Genomic DNA, 20779 nt, shown 5'->3' with positions numbered 1-20779 from the left:
TAACACACGGACACTATATAAAGTTTGCATTTTCATTAAATTGATTAGAAGGCGAGAACTTCTAGTGTTAATTATAATCTAGATATCAATTTTTTTGGATAAAACGGAGCCGCAAAGATCCGAAAACCGTTATCAATGCAGCGTGAAACACGTACCAATATCAGGCCGATGATCTCGATCGCGTGATGGTTGTCGCTGGGGTCCACTCGGCCTGCCCATAGACTGTGCCCGTTTTCGTGACTGTTGTTGCTGCTGCTGTTGCTGGAGTTGTTGTATCTGCTGAAGCTGAGCGTCACCACGCATTGACGATAGCGACGTTTGCGGCCGTAGGGGCACAGGATGGCCGCCGCGTTGTGAACCGAGGCTGCAACCAGCTACTGCATCAACGGGTGAGCTATGCGCGGAGCCCGAGCCGGATGGCAACGGGTTGAGCATGCGCTTGAGCGTGTTTGAGTCAAGGCTGAGTCCGGCCAGACCGCTCAGCTCGGATACATTGCCGCACGCGGTGGCGCACCTCTCCCCACGTTCACCAACACGTTCGTCAGCACGTTCGCTTTGCTCGAAAACGTTGTCCGAGCTCTTCGAACGGCCGTGTATCGACACGCTGGAACCGACTGCACCCTGCCGGGGGCTGCGGGACCGTACCCCAGATGACGACGGTGGCACTCCATGGCCACCGATATGATGTACTTGGTTGATCGCATACTGCGATGAGTAGTCAACACTTTTCGCTTGTTCTTTTCGTTGACTGGCGTATTGTGCGCGGGCGATTTGTTGTCGGGAACGCACTTGTGCCTGCGGCGTCTGCTGCGTAGACCCGCATTGACCAACGCTCTGCGGTTGGCGCGCTCGCGGCGTCGACTGACTTCGATTTTGTTGATCGGATTTTTGCTGGCGCTCCACGGAGCGCTTACCTTTGTCGCCTCGCGCCGCGGCGACAGCCGACGGCCGGGCGGAACTAGCGGAGGAACTGGCTGGTGGCAGCGTTGGCCGAGGCAGCGTAGCGGCGCCTGTGTAGCGGACGCGTCCATTTCGTGCACGATGCAGGTTCTCGGCCGTCATGCACGTACATTGCAGCTCGCCGCCCGATGTGGAGGCGGCTGCTCGATTCCGCGACGGTGAGCTCGGCGTTGACCGTGGTTTTCGCTTCCCCTTTACTTTCTGCAGGACGAGTAGTGGTTAGTTGTAGTAGTAGTAGTAGTAGTAGTGAGCATGTCGTAAGCGATGGAAGCCAGACGTGAGACGAATTGGCGACAGAGGAATTGGCGGAAAAACAAGTGCAAACCAATGGTTAAGCAAACGGTAAAAGATGAATATGCGAATCAATCTTTGAAGTCATTGTGAAGCCGGTCTATAGGCCTCAGCAACAGTCCATCGACCTTGCGCCATAGGACGCAGAGTACCTAGACGATTCACATATTGGCAGTCTATTATCATTAGTTGCATTAATCATACCACTCGTGTAACTAATGCGATTTATTGGTAGGCGAGCTCAAGGTTGCAGTCGTTCGCTTACTATCATAAAATTGCGCTTTGATATACTACACAACTCATGACGTTCAGTGCTGCTGTGCGATTCCTTGTTGGCTATCAACAGATAAACCACCCGCTGTTCTGTTCCTTTTTTTTTTTCTTTTTCTTTTTCTTTTTTTTTTTTTTTTTTTTTTTGTACAAACTTATGGCTTTCTTACTGGTTCCCCAATGTCGTTCTTGCGAATTTGCGTAGGCAACCATCTCAAGTATGAACGTCTTTGCTGTAACTGCAGTCCATTCTCAGCTGGTTTATAATGACCCGTTTCGAGGCGTGATGCTTCATTCATGAGATGAACGTATTTTCGGTGTCGAGCTTAGTGTACGAAGGGCTAGGAAGTGGAGCAGGGAAGTCAACTGTTGTTGATGAGCGAAATAGTACTTGCCTTATTGTTAGCGTCTAGTTTGAGCGAGTACGAGGAAGAAGCCTTTCTTGAGAATTTGAATGTCGACGACTGAAATGCACGTGGAAGGTTTGCCTGATAAGCTTTGTTGCTGTTTTGTGGCGTGAGACACAGCGTTACGAACAACGAAGCCCGCACGTCATGCCATGCAAAGTGGGATACTGAGACGAATCGATAGAACAGAAGCCTCGTACATGATAGATATTAGCGACAACATGGCAGATAAATGGCGTCAGGGTGACGGAAAAAGACTGTTTGAATTCGAGCGGTCGCATTGCTGGCCCCCTGCATGGCCAGCTGCTGTTAGCGCTCAAAGCTTTCTCCATAATTATGAATTTCAATATTGTACCATAGAGTTTGAATTTTTCTAACAAGCAGGCAATACTGGGTCGGACCACTTCATAATTAACGCATCTGATAGGTATACGTATTATCAAATCTTGTGTTTATTTTTCTAGAAAAAGTTAAATTCAAGAGTTCCTTGATTACGTTTGAACATTGCCACCAAAATTGTCCCTGCCCACAAACAAAGCATGTCATAAGCTTAAGGCTCAACGGTGCTATTTTCAATAGATATTCACGCAGGTTAGTTTGACAAATGGAAAAAGGGACGGTGGTTAAATTACCAACGAGAAGATCGCACGCGCCACACTCAAATGAACCATATCTACGATTCGTAAAGATGCTACACAGCGTGCAGGAGGAGCGGAGACGTGCATCGTGCTGGAGAGTTTTCACTCAGTGCCATGGGCAAATTATAATCAACCAGTGAGGCAGATGGGACATGTGCCGATAAGGGGCAATGTGTTATTAAATAGAGAGAACATGTCAGCCTTATTTTTGACTACTATTCATTTTAGCTTTATTATTTATGATTCGAATCAAGAAACTCTCATAAATTCGACCGTCCAAGATTACGCCATTTCTTACTGTTACACAAATATCTATGGACATTTCGAGCCTGTCTGAATAGATTCACTATATAGCTAGTTTTTGGGGTGAGCAAAACACGTAACAATAGTCAACGTGAACCATCGATGAAAGGGTGAGTTGAGGTGCGGGCGGCAACAAATAGTTTTAGAACATTAGGCTAATGTGCGCGTTATTCGCGACTGAGGTAAAAACAGGCGCTCAAGGTAACGAGGCAATATATCGAATAGTTTTGCTTTATCTCTACTATCTATATCGCTATTGTTTGTCAGGTTTACTTACGCAGCATTCTCGAAACTGCTTGGCATCATTCGGGGAGGTAAAGTTGAGACCCCACGTATCTCCTGTGTGTGTGTCCTTCCAGTAAATGAAGCACTCAGAAGCCTGACCTAAACGTGTTCCCGGCTGTACCAGTCTGACATCGAGTATCTTGTCTACCTGCGAGCCGTACGCCGTGATGTGGAAGACAATATCCGGGTTGTCTTGGAGGCAGGTTACGTTCACTGGTACCAAGTCTTCGGATACGCGCTGCCATTTTATCGCCCCACCTGCTCACCGTAGTCAAAAGAACAATAAAAGGTGCAGCAACAAACGAACAATGTGAAAACGATGTCAAAATGAAAACAAAACTAAGGTGAAATTATACTATACATATATTTATTATTCGATTTGGCATTCAGTAGATGTTCGAGGTTTTTTTCGCTGGCTTGACTATGAGAAATGAACATTGTTTCAATATCTCGATCAAGTAACTAACGGATCTCCATGCGTTTGGTGCATGAATTGAAAATCGTTCATATCATTAACGTGTGAATCGCTCAATCGCTCGCGGACGTCCCATCGTCACGGGTCTTGTTTCTAAAGCTAAATCATGAGCTCTCTAGTGCGTTGTGGCCGCTAACCTGGGCCGATAGCCATTCGTTCTGCTGCTATGTATAATCAACACTTTGAATTGAAACAAACCTCTCTTGATATAGCTTTCGCGTTCACTGTAAACACGAAACCAACTTTCAGATCGAGCGTCCTGCCTCTTCAAGTTAACGAACGGAAAGGATTTGTGTCGTCCACCGCCATAGTTGGCACTGCTTCTATTTCGTAAATGTCTGAGGCTGAGTTAACCGTTATCGACTTCGTACGCAGCTGGCTCTGACCTTTGTTTAAAGCAAGTACAAATATGCCTCGTATTGATCCCGTGGACCACCGGGTTGCTGCATCGCATGGGCATATACTAATCGAATGTCTCACAGTGACTTGGACGCGTTAGTCCCCATCAACGCCAACATCTACTTTCATCGCTGGTTTTGGGCATAATCTATTTTCGATTGCTTAAATTAGAGAACATAAGGAACGATTTTATTGGAAGGACATCCTTTGAATAGGTACAAACGAGAATATGGGTTTTCTTCATGCCCAACTTACTTCCCTGTTAAAGATGACCTAGATCCAATTTAGAAAATACAGCACTGTGCCATTATAAGTAAGTCCAATTAAACGAAACTAGTTCAGGTGTGCGTAGGAATAAGTGAAAGTGAAAAAAACGATTAGGCAGAATCGGTCGAGTAATCAGAACGTAATGTTCTATACAGGATACCTTTTTTAATTGGTCTGATTTTCGGATAATAATGATATAACATTATTGCCGTTGTCGATTTTTTGCTAATGCGCAGGTGTCTATATATGAATTAAGTATACAAAATGCACCAGCTCGAAAGAAATAGGCGTTTCGGATAGCATGTACCCCAACCCCCCTCTTAATTATTCGACGTAAATATTCTACACATGTACTGACCTGTTCCGCTGACGTGGAAGACCTCTGCCCATAACCGAAGCAGATGGCCGTCCCTTCGTCGCAGGTTCATCCATGGTTCATTTTCCGGCGGCCGTCCGCCCGGCGGTTTGTTCTTCGTCAGCGGGGCGCACGAACAACCAAGTTTATTTCCCATGCTCACAGGAGGCCAACGTTTTTCGTGGCCGAGCTGGGTGGGGCCAGTGCGTGGAGGCAAGGCGGGACAGGGAAGTCACGCCGCCAGCTCACGGTTTGGCAGCGCGTGGCGCCAGCGTACGGCTTGCAGCTTATAGCCACCGAGACACTGCGATGTTACTATATCGGCTGAAACGGTTAGTAATCCAACTAATGCTTTTGGTCCTGCTGCAAGGCCCGTCTGGCCTCCGACCGCCGAATTTGACGTACGGGTCGATTTCTTTGTCAGACAGTGGCTCTGACGTTTGCAGCAATAGTTCTCGAACTAGACAATAAGATTCAGATACCTTATCGCTATTCTGTTCTCCTTTCGCTGCTGCTGCTTCGACAACTACTTCGTCTTGGGGTTCCGCTTCCTCGGATAGCTGCAGAGGAAAAAGATCAACGACGACGACTACGTTTCCTCGAACTTGTTTGCCCTCCAAATTATTGCCCGATGATGGCCTGCTGGCGTCCAGCAGTTCTGCGCGCGGTGATGGTGACCACGACCTTACTGTGTCTATGATCCACTGTGATTGACCACCACAGCTGATAGGGTCAATGAGCTCACCCTCCGGAATGGACGTTCTAATTGTGAATTCGGGAGCCAACAATTCGAGATTTGTTGTGCGATTGTTGTGATAACGGCGGCGACAGATCCCGAGTTGGTCAGCTGTTGTTGTCGTTGTCGTAGCAGAACTTGAAGTAAAAGTAGAAATACTCGTAGTTGAAGTCCTAATATTAGTTGTAGTAGTTGAATTATTATTCAAACAAGTAGTACTAGTAGCAATAGAAGTAGTGGTGGTCTTGTCGATCTCGGCAACTGCGGCTGTATTTGAAATTGCAGTGACAACGGGCAGCAACTTCAGGTAAGAAATTGTACGCACGTGTCTAGTCCAGCAATCTTTTGGTGGACTATTAAAGGTGAACACAGAGGTCAGAGACGCACGAAGGTCAAGCACTGATTGTTGCAGTAGCTTGTGGTTTGTAGGCCTGTTACGGTAAGAGAAAAGGTCGTTTCTTTTCTGTGTTTGTTGCGATCGTATGAATGGCTTCAGCGCTAGGTTCAATAATAACAGTGACTGTTTCCGTTGACACTGCGCACACTGATATTGTTGTTGTTGTTGTTGTTTGCCTATCCCTTTGTGTTCTCCGTTTTGTTGTTGTTCGTCGACGGCAGGCGGACAGAAGGCGCAGGACGACGGCAAAAGCGCGTGGATCAGGTCCTCGGGTTGATTGTTTGGTTGATCTAGCAATAGTAACAGTAGCTGATGATATTCCGGTCGGTTGATGTTTGGGTAGTAGGCGCGGATCGGAGTGGCTACAACAACCCCAGGCGACGACGTACGAGTTGACTGCCACCAGGACGCTTCGTCAGGCACGCTCATCCTGTCAGATAAAAAAGCAAAAGAGAAGGAAGTTGCAAAAAAGATAATGAAGGGAAACGAAGGAATAAAGAAACCTGATAGACGGTCAGTGACTCAAAGATAAGAAGGAACATTTCCCTTCTTACTAACATTAGAAGCACACACACTCACACACACACACACAGATGAATAAACGGAAACGGACAGGCAGACGCAGCAAGCAGACGCGATCTGCCGTGTCACGCTTTTATATTACGAGTGAAAGAGTCAATAAGATAGAAAGAGAAGGAGATGGGGCGGGGCGGGGAATAGGTGTACAAAATGTGAAAGCATGCGCACACTGGTCTTTCTGCCAGAGAAATAAAAAGCAGAATGCCCCCCCCCCCCCCCACAGAAAGAGAGAATGAGAGAAATATAGGCTCATCAACATTCGATATTTTAGTTAGGGGACAGGATCAAAAAGACACGGCAGGGGCGGTGACCAGACTTGATTAGCAGAGATTTGATCCTGACAGCAGCGATGGGCGGCGCTAACGGCGGTACTTCACTTCCTGTTTGTCTGTCTGTCTGTCAGTCTGTCGGTTTGTCTACCTCTCTGTCTCTGCGACACATACAGACGGACACTGTAGATTTCCACATACATATGCTGACAAAGGGATGCGCAACGGCTAAATAGAGGCCAGAACGGCTAGAGAAACCGCGGAGGAAAATAAACGAGGGTGAATGGTTAAGAAAGAACATGATCGTTCTTTCTAAGAGAGAGTAAGAAGTAAAAACAGTAATAAAATGTGTCTATATAATTGGTGGGTGCTACACACTCACGCATTTCCATGAAAGTTCGACAGGTAAAGATATCAGCTAGAAAGCAAATAGCTAGCCACTTGACGGCACGGAGCTCCGAAGCAATGACACTTGGTAAACAACGTTATTAAGGCCACTCGTCACACTGGTTGTGATGTGTCAGACTTGTCGCTAGTTATACGTGATTAAATAAGATTTTTTATATGCTTGCTTGGCGGCCAAGAACTTGCATTTATCATGTTCATGTTTACGGCTTGACGAGGAATTCGATATGCGTAGCCAATCATTGCTAAAACGTTAGTCACGCTGGGCTAAAAGATGGCAAAAACAATAATCACCGGTCGTCGCCAGTCTGAGTAATCTCATCGTCAGCTTTCAATAAGCGATAAGCATTGTATCTGAGTTGAGAAAGAAAGGAAAGGAAAAAAATCAACCACGAGGTGGCACCGGTGTCACTGAGCACGATTACAAAGCGATCATCATTTTGGAAACTATGTATAATTGGGCGCACGATTGAGAAGACAACACTATAATATCTGGAGCCACAATGGCTTGCGATAATGGAAACGGGGTAGCTACGTCGTCGCCTTAGCGGTTCCTCCATGCCGCACCCGGATTCGCCACCAGCGGTGCGATGGCATCAGTTTTGCTTCGAACCGACAAAGATGGGTGAATGTTTGGCCGGCTAACCGCTACCTACTAGCTGGAAGCCACGGGACCTTAGGCAACCGCACAGTGCCCGGCGATGTTCATGCGGTCCGTAGAATTATTATTATTGAATAGCTCTCGCCAGAGAGACTGGTTCTGTCACCTGCCAGGCAGCAAACCGAGCAATCGAAAAATGCGCTATCAGTCGCTGCGGACTGACTCTATCTCTGGATGTGCGCGAATAGACAGAGCTAGATGACCTTGCTAGTCGTCGTGATAGCCGGCGGCTGGCGCCACACGACGACATCTTTCAGGATAAAGGGACTTCAGACAAACGGCAGGACTGGCCGCTCGAGCCATACTGACTGTACACCAAGTGTATTAATGCTATCACGGCTATGACCAGCTTCTAGTACCACCGTCACCAGCAGCAGCAGCAGCAGCAGCAGCAGTAGCAGCAGCAGCAGCAGCAGCAGCAGCAGCAACAGCAGTAGCAGCAGCGTCTCGCCGTTGCAGCAGCAGCAGCATAAGTACTGTGCTGCTGCTGCTGCTGCTGCCGCCGCCGCCGCTGCTGCTGCTGCTGCTGTTGTTGCTGCTGCTGCTGCTGCTATTGCTGCTGTTGTTGAGGGTGATTATGATGATGATAATGATGATGAACGCTACAGTCAAAGAGCGAGGGTGCTTTTAAAACCTCCTTGCTGGTCTCGTCTACTGTGTCTCTAGTCGCTAATTCTTACCCGACTTTTCGGTAGTCAACGCCACCATAGAATCTCACGCGGTATTGGCTGGCAGGCAGGCGCACACTCTATTGGCACGGAGAGAACTATTGGCTAAACGACTGGAGATGAAGAAGAACGAAGTGGAGAAGGCTGAAGACTTGAAACGTTTGTCTCGTTGGTTATCAACAATATAACAAGAGCGACGGGCGTCAACACGAGGTTTACGTACAAATATATCCAATCACAGTGAATAACAACAGCGTACAACTATTTACGATGGTTCCTTTTCGTCACACAACCGCACATAAAATGAGTGCAGAGCGCCCGGGACGGCGACGGTATCGTGCCCGGGCGCGGTCAGTAGCGTCCTTGTTTCGCGCTACACACGGTTCGCGCGGTTATTGGCTCGGCGGCGAGCAATCACTACGCCGGTGATAGTGGCGATGGCGATGTCGGCAGACCAGATCAGATTATATATATAGGACAGACTCAGACTTCAATGGCGCAGGCCACCTCGTCATAGGCAGGTAACAAGGCGATTGGGAAATCATTAACGCGAATCAAGATAACTATCGTGAGTTGGGGAGCACAGATCGAAAACACACTGAGAAGGTGACCTCAGCAAAGACCCTGCCTAGTCTCGCTTAGATTGCCAATACTCGTAGGCGATCGTCGCTGTTAACCAGGCAATGCCCGTAATGCGCTCCGCGCTATCATGGGACAGCGCGCTAGATGGCCGCGAAAAGAGCGTTACAGTGCTCACGGCTACAAGAGGCAATGGCCGACCAAGGTACGTTAGTCCCTGGCTGCCCCCTGGTAGCGGGCTTGCACCCAGACACTGTGCTACTTTTTATGGAGCTACCACTGTCGAGTCGATGGGCCCGACGGGTTTTGTTATTTTAGACACAGATCGAGGCGGACACACTGTACGACGATTTCTACTCACACGGCAGGTCGGAGGTCGCGGAGGATGGAGACTCGCGAGTAGCGGCCGTCCTATTCCAGGCCGTCGTAGTAATGTAGTAATACTTTGAGGGGAAACAGTAACGAACTGCCATGTTGCACTCCACGCCCTCGGTACCCTACACTGCCACTGGTTATGCTGATGCTGCTGCTGCTGCTGTTCGTCCTGCTCCTGCTGTACACTGCTGTAATGCTGTACACTCGGATTTTTTCGAGCAGCCTGCGCCCGCTGGCTAAGGCCGCGGTCGCGCGCTGCCGGACCACCCAGCCCGGGGCGGCGGCGGCGGGGGGCGGCGACGCCGGCGGGTCGGTTGGTGATGTTAGACGGTCAACCGATCGACGCACACCCTGGTCACCGTCGAATTTCGGCAAGTCGGCGACAGGGCGAGTTAAGCCTACTCGGTGGCATGGGTGGCAGGGCTGCTACCAGAACGACCGCACGGAGCCTCAGCGGGCAGCAGGCCGCAGGCAGCGAGCAGGCATCGAGCAGGAGCAGCAGCAGCCACCGAGCCACCATCACCGCCACCAGCAGCAGCGCACCACGGGGGCGAACCGAACGGAGAGAGAGAGAGAGAGAAAACGAGGAAAGACACGCAGACGAGACAGGGAGACACACAGCAACTGCCACCGCCGCCGTTGCCTCCTCGCCGCCGCTGCCTCCTCGCCGCCGCCACCGCCGCCAAAGGCGAGGAGAAAAAGGAGCAGGAGATCGAAAAGAGGGAATGGAAAGGATGGGCAGAGAGAGGAGGAGGTAGCGACGACGACGAGGAGGGCGCAGGAGACGTGGTAAAACGGAAAGTATGGGGGAAGGGAGGGGTAGGCAGCAGCGGTGGTAAGTCGTAGTGACACGGACAGGCCGAAAGGGAACATGAGGAGAAATCGGGGGAAAATGAGGAGGGAAATGCGCGGGTCCTTGTCACTAAGAGAACGCCGGGAGAGGGTGTCGGCAAGGGCTTTTTGCCGACGACGACGACAGCCTGACTGCTCGTTCGTTCTTTCATCCACCCGGGAGGCAGCTTGCACGATTGCTACCCGCTGTTAGCCACTACACTATCACTACTACTACCACGACTACTAGGAAGAACTAACCAACCGATCTTCATCCCCTTGTTGCCTTTTTTTTTTATTTCCTAATCTGCCCCGCTTGCCTGCCGCCCTGCTTTTCTTACTGAATCTTTCTGCCGACGCTGTCATGTCGCTTCCTCGGCATCCTTTTCTTACCGCGCTCGTCTTTCTTATCCTCCACTCTCTCCTTCTCCCATTCTCCTTCTCGCTTTGCTTCTTCAGCTTCCCCTGAACCTCCCAGCGGTGCTGCTGTACAAATAGCAGAGGAACCGGCACTGATGTTGGGAGCTGCTGACGCGGCAGCGAACACAGTAGCAGCAGCAGGACCGGCCGTGATCGTCGCTGTGGCGATGCCACTAGTGCCCGTGTTTGTTGAGAGCGACGGTGGCGGCCACAGCGGCTGTTCCGGCCACAACGTGGCAGCAGCGTCTTCTTCAAACTTATAGGCGGACAAGGGCCGAACATGGCCACAAACACGCGGGCACGCAAGGACGAAGCGGCGAAAGTGCTTCGGCGTAACTTGCACCATTAGCATCAGTACCATCACAATCAGCACATTGCCATCATTGACCATCGCTACCGGAGTCATGACAAGACCACTGACGGTCAGCAGAAGACAAAAAAGCAGAAAACAAGAGAGGCTGTACACCACATGTATTCGCACTCTAGGCCCACTATTGGCAATACATTTACCGAAGTATAGAAGGATTCAATTTCAGCGTCCACTGACCTGGGAGGCCACTTCTGGGTAAAATTTTTGTGCTGTAGTTGAATGACAGCGACGCCAGCAGGTGTGATGATACAAACCGTATTATTATAACGGTGTACTATTATGCGCCACCATCCGTCATGAGTAAGGTGATGAGTTCGACGATTTCTCATATACGCTAATACGCTGCTTGGGTGTTGAAGGGATGACCTGGATAGACCAGGTCTCCTCAGGTCATGTGCTCAGGGTTGAAAAAGAGGACCAGCTGACATTGTCGTTCGTGCGAAATCTGTTCCGTGCGGAGACGACGATATCATACCAACAGTAACGCAAATTGGCAGCAGCCGTTCGCTTCGTTTGCCTTAGTTTGGGTTTCGACCCGACATCAAAGAACGATTCATTCAACGAGCTCGCACTGATGTACCATGTCGTACGGTCAGGCATCTTGACAAACGCAGTAGCACTAGGATAATGCAGTTTGATGACGATTCTAAATTTCTAGCTGATGGTCGTGTTTCCACCCATCGTCGAGACCGCCGTTGTTCCCCTCTGCTCTTCTCTTCTCCTGTGGAACTGCTGTTTTTTCCTGTTGGTTTTCCTTCCGTTCTGCTGCCTTAGGTACACTTACGCCGACGTAAGCACTCTCGCTAGTGGACAGTCCCCTTAGATCTTTCCTATACTGCATGGTGCGAACAGCAATGAAAAAAAGTGTGCGCTCCGGTATGTGCATGTCTGTCTGTCTGTCGGTTGGTCCGTCTGTGTATGCATGAGTTTGTGTGTATGTATGTGTATACATATGGAAAAGAGTACATGTACAATGGAGGATGTTCACGAAGGAGGCCCAGCTCTCGGGACGTCAGGATACAGAGAAGGAGGCGAAGGGAGGAGTAGAAAGGCTCGAGCTCTACCCCAGTCGATCGACCGACCGACCGACCGACCGACCGATCCCAGTCCTCCCAGTTGCAAGGTCCCTTGTTTCCCGAAAACGTGGCCTCAGTTCATTTCTTTCAGTTGGCCACTGTTACATTCTCCGATGGGCCGCTCTTGTCCTGCACTCTTTTCTCACAATCCTACCCAGCAGCGGCAGCACTGGCAGAATCTTTTAACTTTCCCCCGCAAGTGTATTCGATCCTCCATTCATTTCATACTAGCCGGCAGTGGTAGCCTGCATATACGTTGCCTCCTGGCGCTATTCCTTCTAAATAGGAAAAGCAGGAACGCCAGCAGCCTCAGTGCCGTAATGGCGTCAGCAGCATCACCATCACCATCATCAACACTCAGCCTTTCTATGTTCTGCTACTGTCCACGACAATGGGCAGCAGCAGCGGCGGCGACGATGACGATGACACTCGCGTAGTTTTTCTTCTTTTTCGACGTACAGAGGAGCAGTCGTGGGGGCGATGACGGCATGCCGTTCCATGGCTTATTGAACTACTCACTGCCACTCATCTCGTCAGATGGCTTTTACTCTTTCCATCCAATGCTACTGACCGGCTGCTTGGATGTCTGGCTGCCAGGAAGGGTAGGTTGACGTACATTCGCACGTTACATGCGTCCGTACGCCCGTTGCTTCGTTCGTTACTATCTCTCATATTCTGCTACCCCTACGGTCACGACCCGCTATTTCTTTCATCCGCTTTCCCTGTCTTCGTATCCCTTCCGTGCAGTCGTTTCCCGCTCACTTACGTACTACATATCTCTTTGCCGGACTGCTCATCTTGTATGTAGTCTGGACGGCGTATGGCGGAAAAGCAAGGTTCCAACCGACGACTCCAACAATTCCAGCGCGCTTACAACGGCTCCCATGCGGTGTACAGTCTATAACACAGCACAAACCAGTCAGTGGTCAGAGTGTTGGATCTCAGCTCTCGCCTTGCGGCAGCTTACATTTACCCGAGAAAGAGAAGGAGAGAGTTTGAACAACAACAACAACAACAAGGAAAAGGACGAATGAGAACGCGAGTGAGAATCCCAAAGAGAAATGACCGAAAAGAAAAAGGTTGAGCAGCGCTTGTGAGAGAGAGTTCCTACGCCACTTATCCGCTATCTGCTTTCTAACTTTTCCAAGCTGGGACTGTTCCTCTCCTTGCGAGAGCAGAGGCAGCAGCTGTTGAAGAGCAGGAACTCTCTTTCTCCACCGCTTTCCACTTTGCGACCACCACCGGCCAGTCAGCACCCCTCTTTCCTTTTCTCTATGCCGGCAGCGTAAGACAGGCTCCAGGCAGAAGAAGGAGGCCTGCTACTACCGCTAGCGCCTGCCGTCATCGTCACTAACTCGTCGTCTGTCCATCATTTCCTTTCGCCCTCTGCTTTTTGCCTTCTTCTCTTCTGTTACCCCCGCAGCTATGATCACTACTAAGTCGTCGTCCTTCGTTCTTCCATTGGTTCTTTCTGCACCACCGCACCCTTCGCCGCCCGCCTCAAAAGAGCATTCGCGAAAAGAGCGCGCGCGACGTCCCTTCCTTCACCCTTACCCATTGCCCACCGCCTATTTCCTGTCGTCCGCTTCTGCTGCAGCTCACCCGCCAGCTTTCGGTGTGTACTTACTTGGCTACGTCTGTGTATGTATCAGCCGACTGTGTCTGTGTATGCAGTTGCGGGTTAACGGACCCCGTGGCTTGTAGGCACTCGATCTTAGGGCATTTGAGCGTCCGCTCGCTGGTTTGTCGTGGTTCAAACGGCAGAGGAGTATGTGTATGCGTCTGTGTTTGCGAGCGCAGTCTACGTCCGCTCGCTTACTGTCATGTCTGCTACCATTTGGCCCGAGACCCGCCACTACCGTTGCCATTCTTATAACGTAGGGCCTGCATAGTCAGACAGGAAGGCCAGAACTCTCTCTTGCCCTTGCTTTCCCTCGTAGTCTTTTCGTCTTGCTTGATTGTTCGGCTCTCTCCTGCGCCCTCTGACTCTCTCCAACGCAGACTCCCAGCGTGATCTGTCTATTTGTCCTTTCCTTTGCCATACGCCTGCTGGAGGTCCGTCCATGTTCTGCCTTACCGTTGCTACTGCTGCTTCGGTAACGGCGGCTGCTTCTGCAATGCAACTGGAGAGTAGTTATAAAGCAGCAGAAGAAAAAGAATAGTACGGAAAGGTAGGTGGGGCGGGTGCTGTTGGCAACGACGGCGGCAGCAGCAGTAACGATGATGCTGATGTTGGTCGAGGTGGTCCTGGTGGTAACGGCGGCCAGGCCAAACTTCTTGACTTGTATTCTGCTTGCTAGTGCTGTCGCTGGTATGTAGAAGCTATTTCTGCTGATAGCAGCGGAGTCAGCGTTGTCGACCACCGCACTACGTCGATTGTGCCGCCGTGTTACAATTACGGATCGAGTAGCAGTGATCCCTCGATTGCGCTACTCTTTCCCCTTTATTTGTTCCGCTGCAGCCATTTTTACTGGCAATAGAACGGAACCGAATGGCTGATATTAGCACTCTTCTCTCTGGGTTATCATTGTCTCTCCTTGCCGTTTTGATTGTACCATAGGAACACGAGTGACTACGGAGTGCCAATTGCGCCTTAAGCTCACAAAACCTAATTTCGATCATTAGGTCGAGCACATAAAGATGATTAAGATATTTAATAATAACTTAACACCAAATCATCATTCCATATCCTCAGGCAACATATTCCTGAGAGGGTATGCCTGGGGGCAGGGGCATCTTAAGATACTATGCGGTGCTTCGACGCCATCGTAAAGGACGGTGGCAGTATAAACTTTAATATAAAGTGATTTTTTCGTACAAACGGAGCTATATGTGAAGCGTCTAAGACCATTTCAGCTTAAACCAACTTACATTATATTAAAGATGAACAAACGAGATTTTTGGTTTTTTTTAAGGTAAGATCGCTAATAGATCTGAATTGCGTTTTTAAACTAAGTTTAGCAAACCTCGCTTCGGTAGTTTCAGTGACGCGTATTGAGATAAATTCATTCGCATTGAAAACCGTAAACTTGCGTTAGCTGGTGTTTTGGCCAATTTTTGAACCACTTACGTTGCGAATTTTTTAAAACTTATCAGGTTATAAAGTATATGATAGAGATTCCATTATATGTATATATACGCTTTTTATGAAAGCCTTTCATATGTATATAGGGTGGTAACAGTAGGATCATTGATATTTGATCATAAATGACTTTGAATGGATACTTGAACCACAATTGAACTGTCATTGTTATACTAAAGGTACTTAAGGGGCAAAAGTTGTCATAAATTATCTGTTAGTGTAGACTCTCGATAAATTCAATGAGTGCAAATGCGCGCTTCTATTGATTCGTTAACTGTAGTCTTACTAATTTGGTAACACAGTTGCAGACGAACGTGTAGCGTAAAAGGGAATCCCGCAAGCGCCACACGTTTGAAGAACGCAGTGTGGCAAAGTTCCAGGGCTATCCACTGGGAGGCGCCACACGATGGTGAACCCTTTTCGTTAGCCCGTTGCTGATCAGGCGAGAGAACTGAAAGGAGAACGTATGGGCTGGCGAGGGTAAAACGCTCGTTCTGAAATGCAACCGCGATTCAGCGGAAGTTGCAACAGCTACAAACAAATTGAAAAGAAAAAAACTTTCTCGTTTCGTATCTTTATTTGCACCTCCCATTTTGCTTGCCACGATTATCAGCACCCTATCATGTGCCATCTTATGTAATATTATTGTAATAACTGGCATGAAGCGATTCGTCACGGACACAAACGTCCACGACTATGTTAGACAATATACTTACTATCATCTTACTTAAATCGCTTGTGATAAGCGAGATGTTATGCTATAGGGAACTATATAATAAATAAAGCAACTACCTCAGTGTACTCACCACCAACAAGGACCTACTTCTGCGTTTAGTGCTTGTAACTTGTAATATTTATGGAAATTTCCCACACATAGCGATCACATTAAATTCATTTATCAGCCCAAATATAACAGGCGGCGCCAATATACTTCTCCCAAATACGGAGCCAAATTACAGAACAACTGGATAAAATATTTCGATAGTATCAGAATGTTATTTAGTGCAATATAGAAGTCAACTCTATGAACTGTCCGTGGACCTAAGCGTACGATCCTACACTGGAGAACGCAAAATTGCACACCGTCACACATCATCATAATGCGCAATTCAATTTTGAATGGTTAAGCCCTACAAAATAACTAGAACACTTTTGTGTTTAAGTCGAAGCGCAGCGCTCGGTGGTTATTCAAGAACCTGGTGGGGGGTAAGAAAAATGTCTCTTTCCCCTTTGGCGCCTGCCTGCGGGGCCGAGCGACACTTTGTCATGTAGGGCCCTACCAACACAATACGATCTGAAAATATCAACTCACGTGCGGTCAGAGCGAATGGAGACATTGTTTTAGGGGCAAAGTCGGCATTTTCTGGAAGACGTAACGTAAAAGAATCGCGGACCTTACGTGGAAACTACACCTCGACTTCTGTTCGGTAGAAAGAGGCACAGCATTAGCATACATTGGAGATTGCCCAGTGCAACATACGCACAAAATGGTGCGACGTTATGCCCGCAAAACGTGCCGTGGAGATTACTCCACGGAGCAGGTGGAGGGCGCCGTCAAAGCAGTTCTTGGTGGCCTCAAGCTAGCCGACGCAGCGCGTCGATTTGGCGTCAATAAAATGTCACTCAATCGCTATGTTAAAAAGCTACTTAGGACGCACACTGTGCAAAGCGAACACGAAGCGTCCAGCTCTGGAAAAGTGATAAAAATACGAAATAAGACTGTTGTTATTGGCTATACAAGAACAAAGCAGTTATTAGCGGCAAGCGAAGAAGATCGCCTTGTAGTACAATTGAAGAGGTATGGAAAGCCATCGTCGGATGATGTACGAAGAGAGGCCTTCCTGCTAGCTAGCCAGCTTCGAAAAGATGTTCCAAAGACATGGACAAAGTCAGGGATGGCTTCGTACGACTGGTTAACAAGTTTCCTATCGCGCCGAAACGACCTTTGTGTCATATACAAACGGACGCGGGAGCAGCATAAACAAGGCCCAAGTAGTTGTGACCCAGCGACTAATAATATATCTTCAATATCATGCTGTTCGGGACAAGTTAACGAGGCGACCATCAAGTGAATGCGTATCTGTACCTAACTAAAATGTGTGTTCTGATTTCATGTGTTTGATTATGATTAATAAAATGTCTTTTTTTTTAGAAATTCAGGTGTGTCCTTTTTATTTTTACTTATAAGGGTGTAGTACAAAGCGAAACGTGCAAAGTTGTACTCGCATGTCGGAACGTTGCAATGTAACTCTAAGCCATATTGTATTGGCAGAATGTACAAAGTTGGTAGAAAGAAGGTACCTGTATCATTATTTATCAACGCAAATATGGGCAATCATTGCTACATAGACAGAGAAATTTGACACTTTAAATATACCATGAAATGTACTTTTCTTTATGGGTGTCCAGCTATCACAGGGATTATACTGGACTGCCGTTTTTACAACGAGCGCAAGTCTTTAGTACACCGCGGAGTTTAATCTTGTGGCTCGTAAAAATCAGACTGGGTCTTTTCGATAATGGGGTACTAAGCATGTTAGACCATCTCCCAATACATATCAGCAAATGAAATTATCCCAAATATAAAACAACCCTAAAAATAATTGTCAAAATCTATTAGTAGCGCAGGGCAGCGCAGCCTAGTTTTTGAGAAGGTCTTCAGTTTTATGGCCAACAATGTTGCACATACAGCTTTTCCATCAGCAGTTATAATATACAGCCACAATCTGAATATCTGAAAACAGACTGGTTTGGATTTCAAAAGGATGCCATTAGAGAGGTTACTAAAAATCTCATACAAGGATTATAGAAGAATTATAAAATATAGAAATTTCTATATTACTCCGTTGTTGTATTTTCAATGATGATGAAGTTTCTGACGTCCATGATATCGAGGGGATCGGAATATCAAGGTACAGTCCTGACCTGAAAGATCAACATATGATTAATTACTTTGGCTTGTGTTAGTTCCAAAAAGGGCACGAAACCTAAGAATTCGGATACCGAAATGCATCAAGAGAGCAAGAAATTTTACATAATATAAATAGAGGACTAGAGTTTTTGATTGAAGACACATACAACGTCACATCCATAACGAAATGAACAAAAAGTTTATGTACTCATTTGATCGCTGCTCCCTACATTGCCAGATAGTATCTGCATCTATTTTCGTCCGTAAATTTCTATAAAAACCAAGATCGATTAATCTAGAGGGGTGCTAGGTACACTAATTGACCCGGTCGCAACCTTTGTCCATTAAAGGAAAAAAGATTAGGTTGTCCGAAGTAGTTTAGTTATCTACAGCTATAAGCTGATTAGATTTCACCAAATAATAATACGTTTAAAGGAAAATATATTGTTTAGTGCTCAAAATTAGTTCATTTAATGATTAAGCTTCTGAAATTCAAACATGATGAAATTCATCAATGATTTCTGAAAACATTGTACAAGAAGGTTCTCAGAAAAAAAGGACACTTAATTACTTATGCAATAATTTTAAGAATTAGAAACTAGGAAGTTGAAGACCGTAGGGAAGATATTTACATTTTGTAACCTCAAATAGAAGACACAGTTAATGATTAAAAAAGCTCTTAGGCAAGACAAAACCATGTATAAGGCATTTCCCGTCGACTCAACATAAAGTTTCTCGAAATAAACGTTAAACTGTATGGAATATGCCGAAGATGAAAAAGAAACTCACTAATTAGTCTCACTAGCCTAGGACAGACGTCAACAAGTTTGTTGTATTTTAGAGACGATTTACGCAACTATTACTGGCAAAAAACTGGCCTGGATCATATCGTTACCATAGGCGAGACACGAAATGGTCTTTAGAGGCACGCAAAAGAAGAACAAACGAAGAATGGCGTCCAACAAGAGAAAAACGATTTCAGCCGCAACGCCAACTAAGGTCGGGTGCAAAATGATACTCATGAAAAGAAATCGAGATCAGAAACGTCTGTTGTTACTAAATATCATCCAAAAAAGATGTAGTTACTGCTGCCATATATCTTGATCTTTGAAGAACTTCATAGATGAGTAGTCCAGCACTCTCCAGCATTCGACTGCGTTTCACAATCTGAATCGAGAAAACAGAACAGCTATAGGTTCAGCTTCCATATAATCCAGATTTAAGTCCACTGGATTACGATAACTTATAGGTGTCAAAAAGAGCAATAAATAGCGTCGCGTGTTATACCGTCGATTCTTTCAAACAAATCACAAAAGTACATAGCTATCGATAAGCTTTATTTTGCTCGGCGACAAAAGCTATATATACTGTACTGTACGTGCATGATTCGCAGATTCGCGCATCATGACACGTGTTAAAAGAAAGAATACAGCTGTTCAGAAAAAGGTGTAATTTGGTCTTTACTCAAGCTATTAAATAATATCTACAAATGATATAGCGAAAATAGAGAGATACATAAAGCATACACGTCATTTACCCGCTAAAACTTTATACAAAAAATAAATAATATGCTGTGATAGTGGAACAATAATAATTAATCTAACCTAATTGTTGGAGCTTAAGACTGTGCCTCGTTCTTACGCAATAATATTCGCAAACATTTTTGAGGAGTTTCGAGGCTATCTAGGCTTTTAGACGTGAACAGATATAGTACAATGGTATTTTAGCTTGCCATGTGTAATTGTGTGGTGATTTCAAATCAAGAGTCAAAATCATCTTAAAATAATCGCTGAAGAGTCGGCTAAAAAGCAAGTTACACGACTGTCAACGGCGCAACGTTCTCTTTACAGAAGAAATACAAAACACACTAATTATAGATAACTAGTCCAAAACATTCAACGGTATCGCCATAAAATTCGATTTGAAGAATCTGTTTTTTTTCTTACAGAACAGTTGAAAATAACAGTAGTAAACCAAATCAAATTTCCAAAGAAAACCGATACAGAAATATGGTTAATTTCATAATACATTACATAAGATATTAACAATCATTTTTATTTAGTTTAAAACTGTATTTTATCAATGGTAAACCACAAGGATTTGACCTTCATCTAGGTCCTCATTTTTAATTTTTTCGCCGCATTATGTGAAAAGTTCCCAAGAATGATAAAAACGATCTAAAGTTTTTTTCGAGTCGGGCTTAACAAGGAAAAGCAACTTAATTATCTCGACGATCTTAATTTGGGATACGATAGTATGATTAGAGGTAACTATATGTACTGTGTATACATATCAGTAACATGAATATAGTAATATGAAATTCAAGCATTCAACTTACATATTTGTAAGCATAGGACTTTCTGGAAAATTTAGTTGATCTAACCATTAGATCAGACGATGATATATGTATATTTTTGACCTATCTTCCACAATTTGCTAAACTTAGAGTTCAATTAAATTAGAATATGAGGATTTACAAATCTAAAAGACGTTTAAGAAAGACGAGTTGCGAATTAGTGCTACCTGGATACTTTCACGGATAAATGTTAAAATTCTGTCAGACCTTCCCCAAGCAGCGTTTTTTGGATAACCAGGCATGATCGCATAGGTATTTATAATAAGAGCCTATATGTACATTCAAGTTGTGTTGCAGACAACGATGTAATTCTCTATTGATTGACATAGCATCTTACCGTATATTACTCCACGTTCATTTTTTTTGGATCATTCGTTTTTACTAGATGGACAGGGACAATATGTTGTGCCCCAC

The 20779-nt window shown here is 46.3% G+C and overlaps 2 protein-coding genes across 8 annotated transcripts in view; one reads left to right on the top strand and one right to left on the bottom strand.

Annotated features, from left to right (window-relative positions):
• Nucleotides 1-9812, bottom strand: part of sif (guanine nucleotide exchange factor still life) — an 83649-nt gene extending 73837 nt beyond the window's left edge. Inside the window, exons 1-4 of one of the 7 annotated variants that reach the window (XM_022795731.2) lie at nt 8378-9812; nt 4654-6213; nt 3147-3412; nt 156-1161 (exon numbers count right to left, since the gene is read on the bottom strand). In XM_022795731.2, coding sequence (XP_022651466.1) covers nt 156-1161; nt 3147-3412; nt 4654-4807 — 1426 coding nt within the window. In that variant the 5' untranslated portion in view covers nt 4808-6213; nt 8378-9812. The other 6 variants (XM_086985593.1, XM_086985598.1, XM_086985597.1 and 3 more) reach the window with 6 other exon arrangements.
• Nucleotides 9813-16047: 6235 nt separating this feature from the next.
• Nucleotides 16048-17253, top strand: LOC111247423 (uncharacterized). The gene has a single exon (XM_022798311.2). It carries the CDS (start codon nt 16586-16588, stop codon nt 17168-17170), a length of 585 nt encoding a protein of 194 aa, XP_022654046.1. The 5' UTR covers nt 16048-16585; the 3' UTR covers nt 17171-17253.
• The last annotated feature ends 3526 nt before the right edge of the window (nt 17254-20779 follow it).

The sequence above is a fragment of the Varroa destructor genome, unplaced genomic scaffold (genome assembly GCF_002443255.2).
Source record: "Varroa destructor unplaced genomic scaffold, Vdes_3.0 BEIS01000003.1, whole genome shotgun sequence".
NCBI lineage: Eukaryota > Metazoa > Arthropoda > Arachnida > Mesostigmata > Varroidae > Varroa > Varroa destructor.
The sequence above is the reverse complement of the archived record's forward strand: the minus strand, read 5'-3'. Positions and strand labels throughout refer to the sequence as shown.